The sequence below is a fragment of the Aquila chrysaetos genome, chromosome 12, assembly GCF_900496995.4.
Source record: "Aquila chrysaetos chrysaetos chromosome 12, bAquChr1.4, whole genome shotgun sequence".
NCBI lineage: Eukaryota > Metazoa > Chordata > Aves > Accipitriformes > Accipitridae > Aquila > Aquila chrysaetos.
In genome coordinates, this window is record NC_044015.1 from 7,298,524 (window position 1) to 7,312,647 (window position 14,124).

At 41.0% G+C, this 14,124-nt stretch overlaps 1 protein-coding gene across 2 annotated transcripts in view; it reads left to right on the plus strand.

Moving 5' to 3' along the window:
• Positions 1–14,124, plus strand: part of NOTCH2 (notch receptor 2) — an 88,708-nt gene that overhangs the window by 27,355 nt on the left and 47,229 nt on the right. For both annotated transcript variants that reach the window (XR_003926001.1, XM_030032855.2), the window contains exon 5: positions 1,742–1,864. Coding sequence is in view for 1 of the 2 variants with exons in the window: in XM_030032855.2 (XP_029888715.1) it covers positions 1,742–1,864 (123 nt within the window). In the remaining variant the exon portion in view is untranslated. The remainder of the gene's footprint in view (positions 1–1,741; positions 1,865–14,124) is intronic.

The following is a 14,124-nucleotide window of genomic DNA, read 5'->3' on the forward strand; positions in this document are numbered from 1 at the left end:
CCTTCATATTGTCTGAGCTGAAAGGATAAGAACTTAAACCTTTCACGTTTGTGGTTCTGGGTGTGTTTCTATGCTGATCATGTTGCTGGCATGAGTGCAATCTGTGGTCAGTGGGGTGATTCTCCTCAAGCTGGAAAGCAAGCTGATAGGACACCCCTGTGTTTTACAGCTGAGCCTTTGGTCATGCATGGTAGCTTTACACAGTTTTAAACATAGTGATCTGATCATGACTGTATTCCTTGGTAGTTGTTCCTCAGCATCTTTTGCTAGGAAGGCACTGCTGTGATTAGGATTCAGACTAACCAAGTTATATTTTTTCTTTGTTTTAATCTTCCCAACCACCATGAAATTTGCAGGATCTTGGGTGAGGTTGGGAAGGGCTTTGAAGGGAGAGGGTAATATTGCAGATTTTTGGTTTTCTTGGGATTGTTAGGTGGGGTTTTTTTTTTTTTTTTTTTTTTTTTTTTTGAGTCTATTCTTCCTTGCTGATAGATGCTAATGCACTTGATACAGCTTGGCAACAGCACTCCTCTTTGCTTCTGACTCTTACCTGTAATATTGGAGAAGTTCAAGAGGTGGGAATGCATACAAATCATCTCAAGTCTCTTGAGAGTAGCAGTGGTCTGGAGAAGCTGTGTCAGAGCTTTACAGTCTCAGTCTCATCTGCCACACAGCACGATCTGTGTTGGACCAGATGTTGCTTAGAGGGTCTGTGTGACTTGACACAGATGTTATGGAAGTGTCTGGAACAGGGCATCAAAAGTAGAGGGGTTAAAGCATAATTTGGATGAGAGGACTGTGTCATGTTAATATTACATTCCAAAGCAGTGAAGAGGCAGAGCTGATGTTTTAAATTAACGTGTGTGTTCTGGAATCACTTACTTCATCCACATTAGCATGCATTCACTTGTGCTTTGATAAATAGCACTCTCATCCAGCAGAAATGGCAGGTTTATTTAATGAAGCATGAAATAAATCAGCAGGGGAAATTGAGGGGAAGATGGATTATTGATGACTCCCTTCCCTAATGTGCCCACTTCTCCTTATTTGAAAGGAGAGGGAGATGTGGCAAGGATATTTTGCCAGTGTGGGTAGTGGAGCCTTGATTTTCATTGGGGAAGGGTGTCTGGTTTCTTCTGCTTTTCAGTCAGGGCTTAGTGTATAAGCATTGCTTGGGTGGTGGCTGATTTGTTGATTGACTGACTTGTCTAACACTGAAAAGGACCAAATCAGGAATTTGGAAGCTCATTTTCAAAGCATAGAAGATCTTTCTTTGGCATAGCCAAGGCATGTGAACTATGCTGAGGTATTCATGAAGTGAACGCCAGGCACTTTTTTGCCATGGGAAAAACTTGTCCTGGCTGATGCTCTAACTGCTGCTTGGTGGGCAGTGACAGCTTACCTCATAGTAAAATAAATGTCTTGGTCTTCACTTTGTTTGCTTTGAATGACAGTGCTCGTTAGTCGCTTAAAGAAAAAATACCCTTGTCTTTTTGGTTGTGAAAAAGTATTTGGCCATCTATCTGCAGTAATAGTGTTTAACTGTGTAATCTGACCTGCATGCTATCAGCAAAGGCATTCAACGAAGTCTCTGGTCAGTGTGCTACATTGAGGTTCATCAGGATTAGGTTAACAGGGCGAGTGTTTTAAGAAAAAAAGGGGGGAATCTGCATGAAGGGTGAATTCTCTTCAAAAGAGGCTGGAAACCCATTTCAGTCTGCTGTGTTTCTGCTTTGTCCAGGTTTCGAGGGAGGCATCTGTGGGCATAACGTTGACGACTGCCCAAATCACAACTGCCAAAATGGGGGTATATGCGTGGATGGTGTGAACACGTACAATTGCCGCTGCCCACCACAATGGACAGGTATGTACTACAGAAAACAAATGCAGGACTTCTGGCCTTCACCCAATGTACAACTGGAGTTGCATATGCCTGAATGCAGCTTGCATCTGCGCCTTGTTCTGCAGTCTGGGGAGCAGATGTCAGTGCAACCCTTAAAAGAAAATTGTTTGCGTCAAAGCCACCACAATGGAGGGCAGTTTCCCATTGCACCAGGCAGTGTTACAGGCTTTTGTGCGCGTGGGTTTGGCAGACAGGTACTGTGATTCTTGAGCCACAATGCAGTGCAACTATCAGAGCTGCACTTGTGCTTGAATGGATTACTTTGTAAGAGGATACTTGTTTTCCAAAAGTACAAAACGTGGCTTTGGTATTTTACAGGTGTGCGCATATAGCAATGCTTTACTGATACATTTGGGGGGTGTTTTTAACCTGGGATAATGATCCATGTAGATAATAGTAATGCTGCTGAGAAACAGGGCAAATCTGAAAAGAGGCGTAAGTGGGAGAAAGGGAGGGAAGAGAAGTGTATGTATGGGAAGCTTATGTTTTTGCTACTGTATTTTCCTGCTGTGACTGATTTTTATCTGGAGTTCTCTGACTAGCAAAGCTACTTTTGCTTCATAAATGAGTGTGCTTTACTCTGAGTCTGCAGGGGGGAAAAAGTGTGAATTTCAAGAAAGTGTTATGCATGATGTAAGGAAGCAGCTTACAGGAAATTCAGTGTCATATTTAGTCACAAAATGGCTCCATACCTCAAAAATAAACAAATACCTCCGGTTTTGGGGTGGGTTTTTTTGAGTCATACTAGTCATTCTTAGCTGGCACACTTTTTCAGTTGAGTATAGTTTTGCCCTTCTTTCAAAATCATAGATTAAAAAACCAGCCCTAAAACTGGGAAATTGAGTTATGGACTCAATTTGCATTTTTCTTTCATAGAGTAAATTGGGATACTTTTTTGGAACTAAGCTTGAACTAGCTCCTCAGGTTCTGAAGAACCTTTAGCACATTTTTCTCTGTATCTAGAAAATATTATGTTTGAAACCAGAACATCTGTAGTGATTGGTAGTTGAGACAAATGCACTGCGAGGAGTTTGACTGCTAGAGACTAGACGTTTCATGTTGTTCTATCTTTTTTCCTCAGAAACTGTCATTCTCATTATAAACCGGTTGTCATTAACTGCAAAGGAGGCTGCCAGTAAAGAACCCTCATTAACTTTAAAAAAATTATATAGTCTTAAATGAAGTTAAAACCACATAAAAGAGTGAAATGAACCACTGCTTGCATAGCTCTTTGAAACTAGGTGTTAATAGGAGAAAATCAATTTTCCCCTTAATGAGCAAGTGCCCTTGCTTCTATACTGCTTCTCTGTCTATATGTCCTTAAAGCCTGTGGAAAGTGAAACCTGCAAAGGAAAACATGAAGAGAGCTTGGGTGTGGAGCCAACAACCCTTCAGTGACCCCTAAAATCTTGCTCCATGCCACAGAAATTATAAACCTTGTTATGGCTTCTAGTGTGTCTCAGTTGTAAATTAATCTCAGGCTTATTCCTGAAACATAGAGGATATGATGGATCATGTGTGTACAGTGTGAGTATATAATCTACAAGGGATTATTTTGCTTTGTAGAGGCATTGTAAATTTAGCTTGGCTTACAGGATTTGGGTGGATAGCTGCTGTCAACTAAGGATGACTTCTGCAACTCACCTGGAACAGACCTTGGTGGTAATAGGCTGTGATTCTCTTTGGTTTTGTGGTAGATTGTCTCTCTGATTAACCACTGAAGTTCTTTGCAATGCAGTTGTGGTGGTTCCCTCTCTGAACCTCTTATGGGCTTTGACTGACTAGCATTGGGAAAAATTTAGACCTGTGTTGTGGCCTAGTCTTGTGCCATCTTTCTTTTGTGTGGACAGTCTCTCTAGGAAACCTTGTGTGCGTGAAGGATGCTTCCCTTCGGTGAAACCCTGGAAAGAGAGAGGAACTCCCCAAGCCTTGTGTTCCCATGGCTTTCTAAAACACGTTAATGGAATGGGTTTTCTGAGAATTTCCTTTGTTTATGGTGAAGTTAAGGTTATCAGCGTAGCAGTGGTTTTAGATGATGGCTTCTCAAGGCCATTGACTTTCTACATGTCAAGGTCAGGTCAGTTTGGAACTAAAAAGTGGTCTCACCGTTTAGGAAACAGCAGCTTGGCTGCTTGAACAATGAACATTAGAGCCTTTGGGGAACTGAATGGTCTTGTCTGAAATGAACAGTGCCAGTTTCAGTGTTCAAACTAAAACATGGGTAACTTCACAAGTAGCTATGCATGTTTGTATTGGCGTATGTTTGACACATGTAGGGCAGTAGCTCTGTGCATCCACAGGATGCCTTAGCAATAGCCACTTGTCTGCAGTGTAACTGCTGATCTGAGTGCCTGTGGAGGATGCAGGCTCACGATGGCAATGGAGGGCTGTGTTTGGGGTCTTCTCTATGTTGCTTTGCTTGAAAGCCTGTGCAGTGAAATGCTCTTGGCCAGCTGGCCTTTAAGAATTCATGTATTGTCTGTAATATTCCTTTTGCCCAAGAAATGTGTGTGCAAGTGATGTCCCATGACACCCCAAAATCCTGTCCAGCTCCACAGTGAATGCAGCCATGTGGTACAAGTGGACAAACGTCTTGCAAGTCACCTGAATACCTCTTGTTCTAATGTGGTCCTGCATGTGATCCCAGCAGTGACTCTGCTCTGTCATCTTGGTAGCATTTTCTTAAAAGAGGCATGTTTCTCTGAATGGACTTCAGTTCTTTTCCTGCATCTTCAATTAGAGACCAAGAAGGTGCAGGCGAACAGTACATGTCCATCTTGGAAACATGAGGGGTGACACTGAGGCAGGGCACAAGATAGGGAAGGTAGATGGAGGACTGCTAGAGTAGTTTGGAGAGAGATGATTTTTTTCAAGATTAAACTGCAAATGATGCTGACAGGAGTAAACTACAATAAAAGATGAGTTACTCGGCAATAAGGAAAAGTTGTGTAAGTGCAGGTCCATCCTTTGCACAAACATGGTTTATAACATTGTAAATCATCTCTCAGGTAAGTGAAGAGGGGAGAGCTGAGCAAACAACTCTTGGAGTCAGTGTCTCTCCTGATAAACGCTTATAGCCCAACAGTGTCAAACTGGGAGTGAACACTTCCGGAAATCAAAAGCTTCCAATGAGATCTTAAGGTTAGAGGACACTGTGTTTGCTTTAAAAAAAAAAAAAAAAAAAAAAGGGGGGGGGGGGGCCGCAAAGATGCATGTTTGTAAGTAAATGTCAGCCAAAACCAAAAGGCTGTTAAATTTTCTAAAAATACTTAACAGTGTAGATGTGCTGTCTTCATAACAGTTCTGCAGTCTCTTCTTTCAAATACTGACTTGTCAAGTAATCTTGGAGAAGTTTAAATTGGTCTGTTTGCAGTTTTAGTCTTTATTTAATCTTTGTGCTGTGGATGATGATCTAGCATGTTTGTTAATATAGTTTGTGCTTCATGGCATAGAGAAATCAGTCCCATTCCTTGCTAGAAAAATCAAGAAGCTGTACTGCATCTGATGAAGAATAGTTTTGTGTAAAGTAATATTGAAACACCCTTTACCGAAACAGAATCTGTCCCAATTCCTTTTGGTAACCATCTGCCTCTTGTAATTCCCTGACAGGTGGTAGGCTGGACATAACTATGCATTTTTTTTTTTAAATATTTTTTCTGCTTGCTACTGGAATCCAGCTTTTGAGAGGCTGTTTGCTTTCGGTCTAATTTCCTACTCCTCCAACAGAGCTCATTGCTCCTTTTTTTGTTGAAGTGCATGCCTTCTCTTTCTCATTTTGCTGCTTTTTCTGGAAAACTAAAATCTTGCCTTTCAGAAACAATGACGAGAAATTCCTGCTGTCACTAATGTTTTTGTCACCTTCAAAGTTCTCGTATTTCATATGGTTAGAGTGATTGTTAACCTCATAAATTTGTAGCTGGCAAGACAATCTTGGATGTGTTTTGGTGAAACTGCCCCAGGTCTTTCCTGTTGCTGAATGTTAACTGATTTTTTGTTTGTTTGTTTAAGGATGATTTTATCTTGTCCCAGGCTAAATCCTTTGCCAGAACCAGTGTTTGTTGGGTCCTTTCAAGGCCTGATGTTGCAGATGTGTAATGAAACTTACCTTTCCCTGGAAATAGATCAGGATGCTTTTGTAGAAGACTGAAGTCCCTTCCTCTGTGCATGGCAGGGCAGAGAACTTGTGTTTTAAGTGTGATTTGAGTCAAAATTAGCCAAAAATCCTGGCTGATATCTGTGCCATGTGAAGACTCTGCTTTATGCTGCTGTTCTGCAGCAGTTAAACCAGCCTGATGGGCTCACTGTGGTCTGAGGAGGAAGGTGTCTTTGCCTTTTCTCCCTGTTCCCAGCCACTCTTCCCCTTCCCCTGAGCTCACTCTGGTATTGGTTGGAGTGTGCCACTTAAACTCACTAATCTAGTAAAAAATTCTGTGCAGCTGCCTTTTTTTTTTTTTTTTTTTTTTGTCTGGGATCAGGAATTAAAATTCACAGAGCGGTCTCATGGGTGAGTGGATGCAGAGGAAGTGATGGCAGTCCAGGGCTGTAAAGTCATGTGGAAGGTTAGCGTGTCCTTCCACAGGACACGGTGAAACCATCTGAGAATTGAAAGGCTGCTCAGTTGTTCCAGACTACAATTCATATAAAGAAACAAGCCTTTGTTTAAAATGCACCTGTTTACTCTGTTGATCTAATGTATGCAGCTTTGCTTCAAGAAAGATGACTTGAGAATTTGGGTACTAAAGTGATTAACAATATAAAATGCTGTACATGCTTTTGTTTTTCTTGGCTGAGAAGGACTCCACCGTGGAAAGTCTGCAGTGTTTCAGAGAATCTTCATAATCTGTGTTTGGCCCAAATCACCTTTAAGGGATGGTGCACAGCAGAGATTAAGATTTGTATCCTCCATTGAGTTAAGTCCTTTGCACAGTTTGCTCCTGAACTGCTGCATCAGGAGTTGTGGGATGAGTCTCTGGGTTGGGGGACACACTATGTCCATGCTCAAGTGGGTTTTGGAAGACCTACATTATAGTACTTCAGTTGCAGGCTTGGCCTGCTTGCCTCCTTTCATTACGTCTATCCCTGTAGCTGGCAAGGCGAGACTCCCATGGCAGTTGTATTTATTTAAGCTTTGTTTTCCCCTGAAAAGGGGGCTCCAGTGAACTGTATATTTTAAAATCTAGGCGACCTTTGTCTCAAGGGAAGCACAGTGAGCTAACAGCTGACTCCACCAAATAACTCCAGCATTGGGAGCTAGCTTAAGAAGCAAATGTTTGTCTTGAGCAGAAAAGCTCTTCAGGCAGCAGGGCTGTGCTTTTTAATTAAAATAGCTGTTAGCTTGGTCATATGCTCTTAAACACTAGCACAAGGGTTACTTTTTCTGCAGAGCTTTAGGCAGGAATTTTCAAAGGGGGGATTTAAGGGTTCGATTCCTATTTAATTAGAGTAATATTTGCTCCCTACCTTGGTTTTCTTTGAAAATCCCAGCCTTAAACTCTGGGCAGACGTGACTTTTCTTTGCTAAGAAGGGAGGATAAACATCAAAAGGCTAATGTTTAACGTTTTTATGTAAGAGTGTATGCTCTGGTATTTTGTTTTTTAAAACTTTCTTTGCCAAATACCACTTTCCTCAGCTTCTGTATCACAAAGTATACAGTAACAAGTCGTTTTAACTTAGTGTTTAGAAAAACACTGCCTTGCTGGAATACTTAGAGGCTTGTAATGTAGATGAACTAACTCTGACACTAGATGACCTAGATCATAAATGTTGAACATGCCAGTCTCCTAAATGATGGAATACGCATCCTTGCTATTTTCTATAGAGTATTGATTATTACCTGACAGAGGGTGCTGTTGGGGTTGCACTCTTTTCTGGTTGTGGTTGGCATGTGCATACATAATGTGCAAAGAGCAGTCTTTACCTTTGTACTAGCACAGGGAGGATTGTTCAGACTCCTGTGAGAAGTGCAGTCGTATTTCCCAGTGGTGTAGCAACGGTACACTTCCTGGTGCCTTTCCAGGCTTTATTAAAAAGCATAGTAGCCTCTTTGGTGCTGGCTGAGATCTGCCTATGCCAAACTTGGCAAGTTGGCTGGTGATTTGCTTGTCACTACAGTAGTATCTCCAAGAGACAGGTCTCTGAAAGAGGCCAGGAGGGATTACGATTCTTTTTCTTCTTTCATGTTTGAATTGGCAGATACAAAGGGAGCAGGGAGCACGTGGCAGCCTCCGGAGCTGACAGCTTTAAGTTTGAGTGTACAAATGATTTGAAGCATTGGACATAAAAAAACCTTTATCCTAGATGTTGTTTCTCTTGTGGTACTTGATTCCAGTGTTGTGCAGAGCAGATTGATTTCAGAGGCATTAAAAGTTAGACCATTAGTCAGTACCTTATCCAGTATGGATTCTGGAACATGTACTACAACCTCCCGTTTGTTTTGTGCTGCTTTCCATTTCCCAACAGCAAGCCTTGGTTAGGAGGTAGCAGTAATAAAACACCTGAGGTGTTAACAGCTGAACTGATCTGATGACAGAATGACAGCATCCAATTTAGACCACGCTGCTGCCTCTTCCCTTGCGCTTTTGGTGACTTTCCAGGCTGTGAAATACTCTTTGTGATCCAGTGTGCCAAATAATCTCTTGTGGAGCTGTCTTCACATTTTCAGTGCATCTTGCATGGCCTTGGCATTAAAACAAAATAGGCTAGACCACTCTGGTAAGGCTGGGTTGGTGGATGTGTGCTGTGAGACCAGGCTAATAGGTAACAGTTGTTTTATCTGCAGCTGACTTGTTTCTGGCAGTTTCTTCTGTACTTCTTCCCTTGTACTTAGAATGAGGTGATTTGTCTTTGGATAATTACTGAAGATGCGTTGCTGAGATAGCTTGAGAATATGAAGCTTTTAATGTAAGGTTTGGCTCCAACTGTTATATTTTTGCCTTGCAGATCTTTTCACTTGTTAGGTATTTCCCTGATGCACTGGATTTTCTAGAGCAGGTAAAGAGAAGGACACAATGGAGAGTAGCTTGGTGATGTGTATTTCCTTTTGGTTACTTCTTTATCCTACTGCTGTCCCCAGTCATTTCACCTACTACCACCATATTAAACCAGTCTGTTCTTATGCATCACTAATAATTTTTAATGAATTTTGTTCTGTTCACTTGTATTACTGCCTCTGAAGAGCTCAGTCAGGACTGCCCTCTCCACCCAGTAGTCTGTGGGGAGTGATTTAGGGCAGTATTTAATGGATCAGAGTGTGCATAAGTCTCTTAAAGCCCAGAGTTTTGTATTTGGGGGTTGTAAAATCCCTTGTAAAAGCCCATTAGTTCCACTACATGCTTCCCAGTGTGGTTATGAAATTAAACTCTTTTCTCCAGCATACTAGCCTAAAATAAACACAGATGTTTATTCTGCTCACTACAATTGTAGATTCATCTTCAATTGTTCAAATTCTATATTAAGCTCTTAAATTCTATGATATCTTGGATGGCATTTGACATTGCCCAAGAAACAGTAGAGCTATTGAAAACAAAACCAAGACCCCAACACCTGAGGTTTGGGAATGGCTGCTACTGCTTTGCTGCTCTGTAGTTCTGGATTTCAAATGGAAGAAAGATGCTGTGAGATCCTGGGGAAGAAACACTTTTGAGAGCTGTGATGCCTCTCACTTCTTTAGAAGACTCCTGTCAGGGAAAAAATATTTGGCTTCAGTCCCTTTTTTTCAGGGGATACTACTGTAATACTTAAACAGGGAAGACCTGTACTAAAGACACATGCAGCTGGGGGCACTTTTTGCAGACTTAGACAGTGTAGTCCAGTGAATTCTGTGTGTGCCTGAAGCCATCCTTGGAGCTGAAAGCAGCAGGCCTATTCATCGGATTGCCTGCAGGGAGCTGTGGAGATGGCTTTGTTGGAGGGTCTGGAATTTGGATGTCATCTGGACATCACACTTGAGATCCCTTTCTCTTAGTATTACCTGTTTATTGCTCCGGATGTTCATGTCTGTATAAAGATGTTGCCTCTTTCAGAAAAGTCTGAAGTTCTTTGCTTTGAGATACTTTGTGTCAATAAAGCAAATTATATAAATGATCAAATATTTTCTTTTGTATGCTTTGCCACGTGCTGTATCTTCCCTGCGATGACTGTTGTGTTATACTTTTTATCATCTGTCTTTCTCCCTTTGTGGGTAACAGTTGCTTTGTAAGTCTCTTACGAAATCCTTCTCTCCATTGGTCTGTCGGACTCTGAACTCTACCCCTTTTCAGCGTCTTTATTCAGAGGTGGTGGCTTCAGTACTGCAAAATGTATTCCAGACTGAGGCTATGCCATTGCTATTACACAACAACTGTTTGCATTAGTTATTCTTCCTTGTAGTCAAATGTCTTGTCAGTGATGTTTATTTTGTTGATTAAAGCTGTGATTGAGCAGAGGTCCCCACTGAACTCTTCCAGGGAAGTTGAAGTGTTTCCTCAAGGAGTGCCTAACCTAAACCTTCTGCAACAAGTCTGTTTGCCTTTGTATTTTACTTGGCGTTGGTGCATTAAGCCTTGTCTGCTGTTGCACTGCGCAGCAACCTTGCTTGGTTAAATTTGTCTGAAATTACTTGGCTTCTTCCTGGATAATATAAAGCTTATTTTGTAAAAGATACCACTGCCTACTGTTCATCTCCTTCCAGGCCATTAATTAAATGCTCCTGTGTCTATATGTATTCATTAATTGTAACTTAGGTTTTTTTTCAAGGAGTCTGGATAATTCTGTGGGTTAAAGACTAATTGAATGTTTTTACAAATACACAATTCAAAAACATGGGAGCTAAAGTATTTTTCATAAACACCATTTTACTAGAAGGTCCCGTGGTTCCATGCAATTTTTCCTTTACTTTTCATTTGCCAAGGAGACTCGCACAGCAGCTTGAGGAAACTGAGCTTTGACCTGACTGACCAACATGCATTGGGTTATGATGTCAATGCAGACATTTTACTTGTGTTACAAGAAGGAACTGGGCAGAGAAATGTCCTTCCCCAGCCAAATGTGGTCTGCCACTTGGCATCCTGAATGAACACATGGGTGATTAGAGAGGGGAAGAAACTGTATGGTCCCTTGCAGTGTGGTACTGCTAACCTTCTGCCACAATTAGATTCGGTCATTTATACAAATACTGTTTCTTATCTCTTAGCCTGTTCTTGAGTCTTGATAAGATGCTGTTCACCCTCTCACTTAATAGTCCTTTGAAACTTGGAGAAAAAATGTAAACAGTTCTAATGAGCCATGCTTTCTTTAGCTACACTGATCATACTCAAAAAACCATATAACAATCTTTGGAATACTTTGTGAATTAAATTACTTTTTCAGAGAGTTTCTGTAGTTCTGGTTTATAGCTTCCCAGATAGTCCTATCAAGAGAGCTAGTGAGCTCTTCCCTGTGTACTGGAGCACTAGTTTAAGATAAGTGACAAACTTCTGGTGAGGTGCTGAGTGGATGGGGGCATAAGAGCTGCTTGAAACCTGATGTTCCTCTTCCAGTGAGTCTTTCAGGACCTTGAGGACCAGTTTGCGATTCTCACTGGATTATATTTCCCTTCCAGTATCCCTAAATTTTTAAGATACTGTGATTTCCAGTTCAGTTTTCCAGTGCTGTCATGGTTGTGATTTTGAGAGAAATGCACATTGCTGTCTCCTCCCAGATCAGTTTTCGAGGAACTGATTTTTTTCAAGGCACGGGAAGGTATTTGCATCCTTTGTCCTGCTAAATGTTTTTAGTGCCTGAACTGCCTGTGAGATTTCCTCTCAGGAGCTTTAGCCTCTGTTACTCCAGCTGTGTGCTTTCCTGCTGGAGAGCTGTTAAGAGGCCAAGAAAACTTTCTTCTTTATGGAAAGTCTGCTCTGCCAAAGACGAAGACCTCTGATTGAACTGACTGAAGGCCCTGCATTCAGCTGCAGGATCAGTGCAGTTGGAATTGGGGTTAATGCAAAGCCTGCATGGTTCAGTAGGATCACCTTTTGGTATGTTGCTTTCCAGGGTGACTGTTTTGGTTTCTTGCTTGCTCAAGCTAATGCTCTACTTTTTTCAGTGTAGGATTGTACTCATTTTATGTGCTATCTGCCTTACCCTTATAAATCGGGCTTTATTTTCTTTTTAACATAAGACCTCTAGGAGAAGGGGCTGGCTCTTTCTCATCAATGAAATCTGCTACAACTGGTTGAGGGGCCTTGAACCACTGCATCCTGTGTCTGCCTAAAGAGAAGCTCCCAGAGTTCCTGTCCAGTTCCTCCTGCTAGTCTGAAAATGGGTGCAATCAAAGCAGCAAACATGTCTGTCTTACTCCATATGGCTTTTCTGAGGGGAAATATGCAGGAAGTAACTCAGTTTCATAGTGGGCAAAAAGTGCTAAGAGTTGAAGGCTGTTCCCTTTTTCTACTTCCAGTTTTCAATTTTGAAATACCACATGGACTAGCTGTTTACTTTGTACAAGGTCACTTAGAACCTGAGTCGGCATTTTGCTGATTTCCCAGGCTCTGCAAATATCAAGGTCAGGTTATGCTTTTATTAGCTTCTTGGAGTAATTTGTGTTTCCTTTCTTGTTGTCTTTTATATGTATGTTTCTACAGTTCCATTAAAATATTGTACAGTTAGTGTATTTGTGCTTGCCTTCACTTGTTCACTCTATATTTACTGTGTTTCTCTCAGAAATGTAATTGAAACTAGCAAGAGCACAAAAAAAGAAATACCTACGGAAACTTGCAGCTAAATGGATTAACAATTAGCTGAAGTGGTTGTGGCATTCAGAAACACTAGGGTTATGAAGATGTGTATTACACTGTACAGTCCATAACAGTTTGCCCTTGGAAGTTGAATTTCAGTTTTGTGAATGAAATACTCGTTTTCTGCTTGTTAAGAGTTTTAGGAAGAATCAAGCTTACCAAGTACATGGCTACAAATAAATATACTTTGTTCAGTTACAATTAAGTCAAAGCAGCATCCCTTAAGTAAACTGTTTCAGAGATCTTTTGTCTCCTTTGATTTAAATCTACCCTAACTAACCTGGCACAGGGAAGTCCTGTGCAGAATATTCACTGAGAAGTCTTACAATTGAATCCTGGTTTGTCTGACACCAAAAGATACTTCTGTCTCTGCCATGAAAAAATAATTCAGGAAGCTCCCAGGACAGACACTACATTGAAGATCTAGGTTGCTAACAACAGAAGTATCAAATCTTTTCTTTGTAGCACCTGCCCAAAATATTAATCAATTTCTTTCATTTGCACAAGGAGTTGAAGTCTCTACTGAGGGCAAATCAGCCCTTTTGGGAGAATGAGAGGTTAGGGCCATCCTACAGTCCTGCTAAGAATTAAGTCATGATGCTGCCTTGAGCGAGGGCAGTTGTGAAATCCATTTACAAATGTGTGTGCTGGTTTTGGCGGGGGGGGGGGGGAACACACCAAACAAAAAAACCAACCCCCCCCCCCCAAAAAACCCAAACAAAAAACCTGTGTTGAAGAATTACAATATTGACCATTAATCCCCTGTTGTTAATACTTAAAGATTCAGAAACACCGTATAAGCAACCATAGGTTATCTAAAAAACCCAAACCCCACCAAACCATCCCACCTAAAAAACCTGTATTTTTCTCTTTTGAAGACTTTGGGCTGCAGAATTCATTTCCAAGCCACTCAAGCCCCACTTCAGTAATAAGGTCTCAAGCGTTGTCAGTGAACTTGAAATTGCTTTGCATTCTTGCCAATTCACCAGGTCCAGTTAAGAAATGCGAGTGCCTTGGACTTTAGTCTGGGATTTGTAGTATTTTAAAACACGGTCCTAAAATCTTTCAAAAACTATTACGCTTATATTGCCCAATGGTGATGAGACTGAGTACTTATTAATGTAGTTAGATTGATATGCTCTGCTTGCCTTAAGTTGCTTTTGATTTGTATATTTTTGCCCAGAAGTTGAGTCTGGATTTCAGTTAACTTCAGTAAAGAACAGGTTCTTTTCATTAAAATACTCAATAGTGAAATGCAATAGTTAATTGCTCATTTATGCCCCTCATACATTGAGTTGAATTTCCTTTGGTTTTAAAACAAGCTGCATTAAGATGGAGCTCTGTTTGATTCATATTCATAATTAAACACAAATATGATTGTGATATGGTAGCTGCAAAAGGTGTATTGGAAGTCTGGGAAGCTAAGTGGAGATCAAGTGTAAGGAGCTCAAACAAGTGTTGATGGT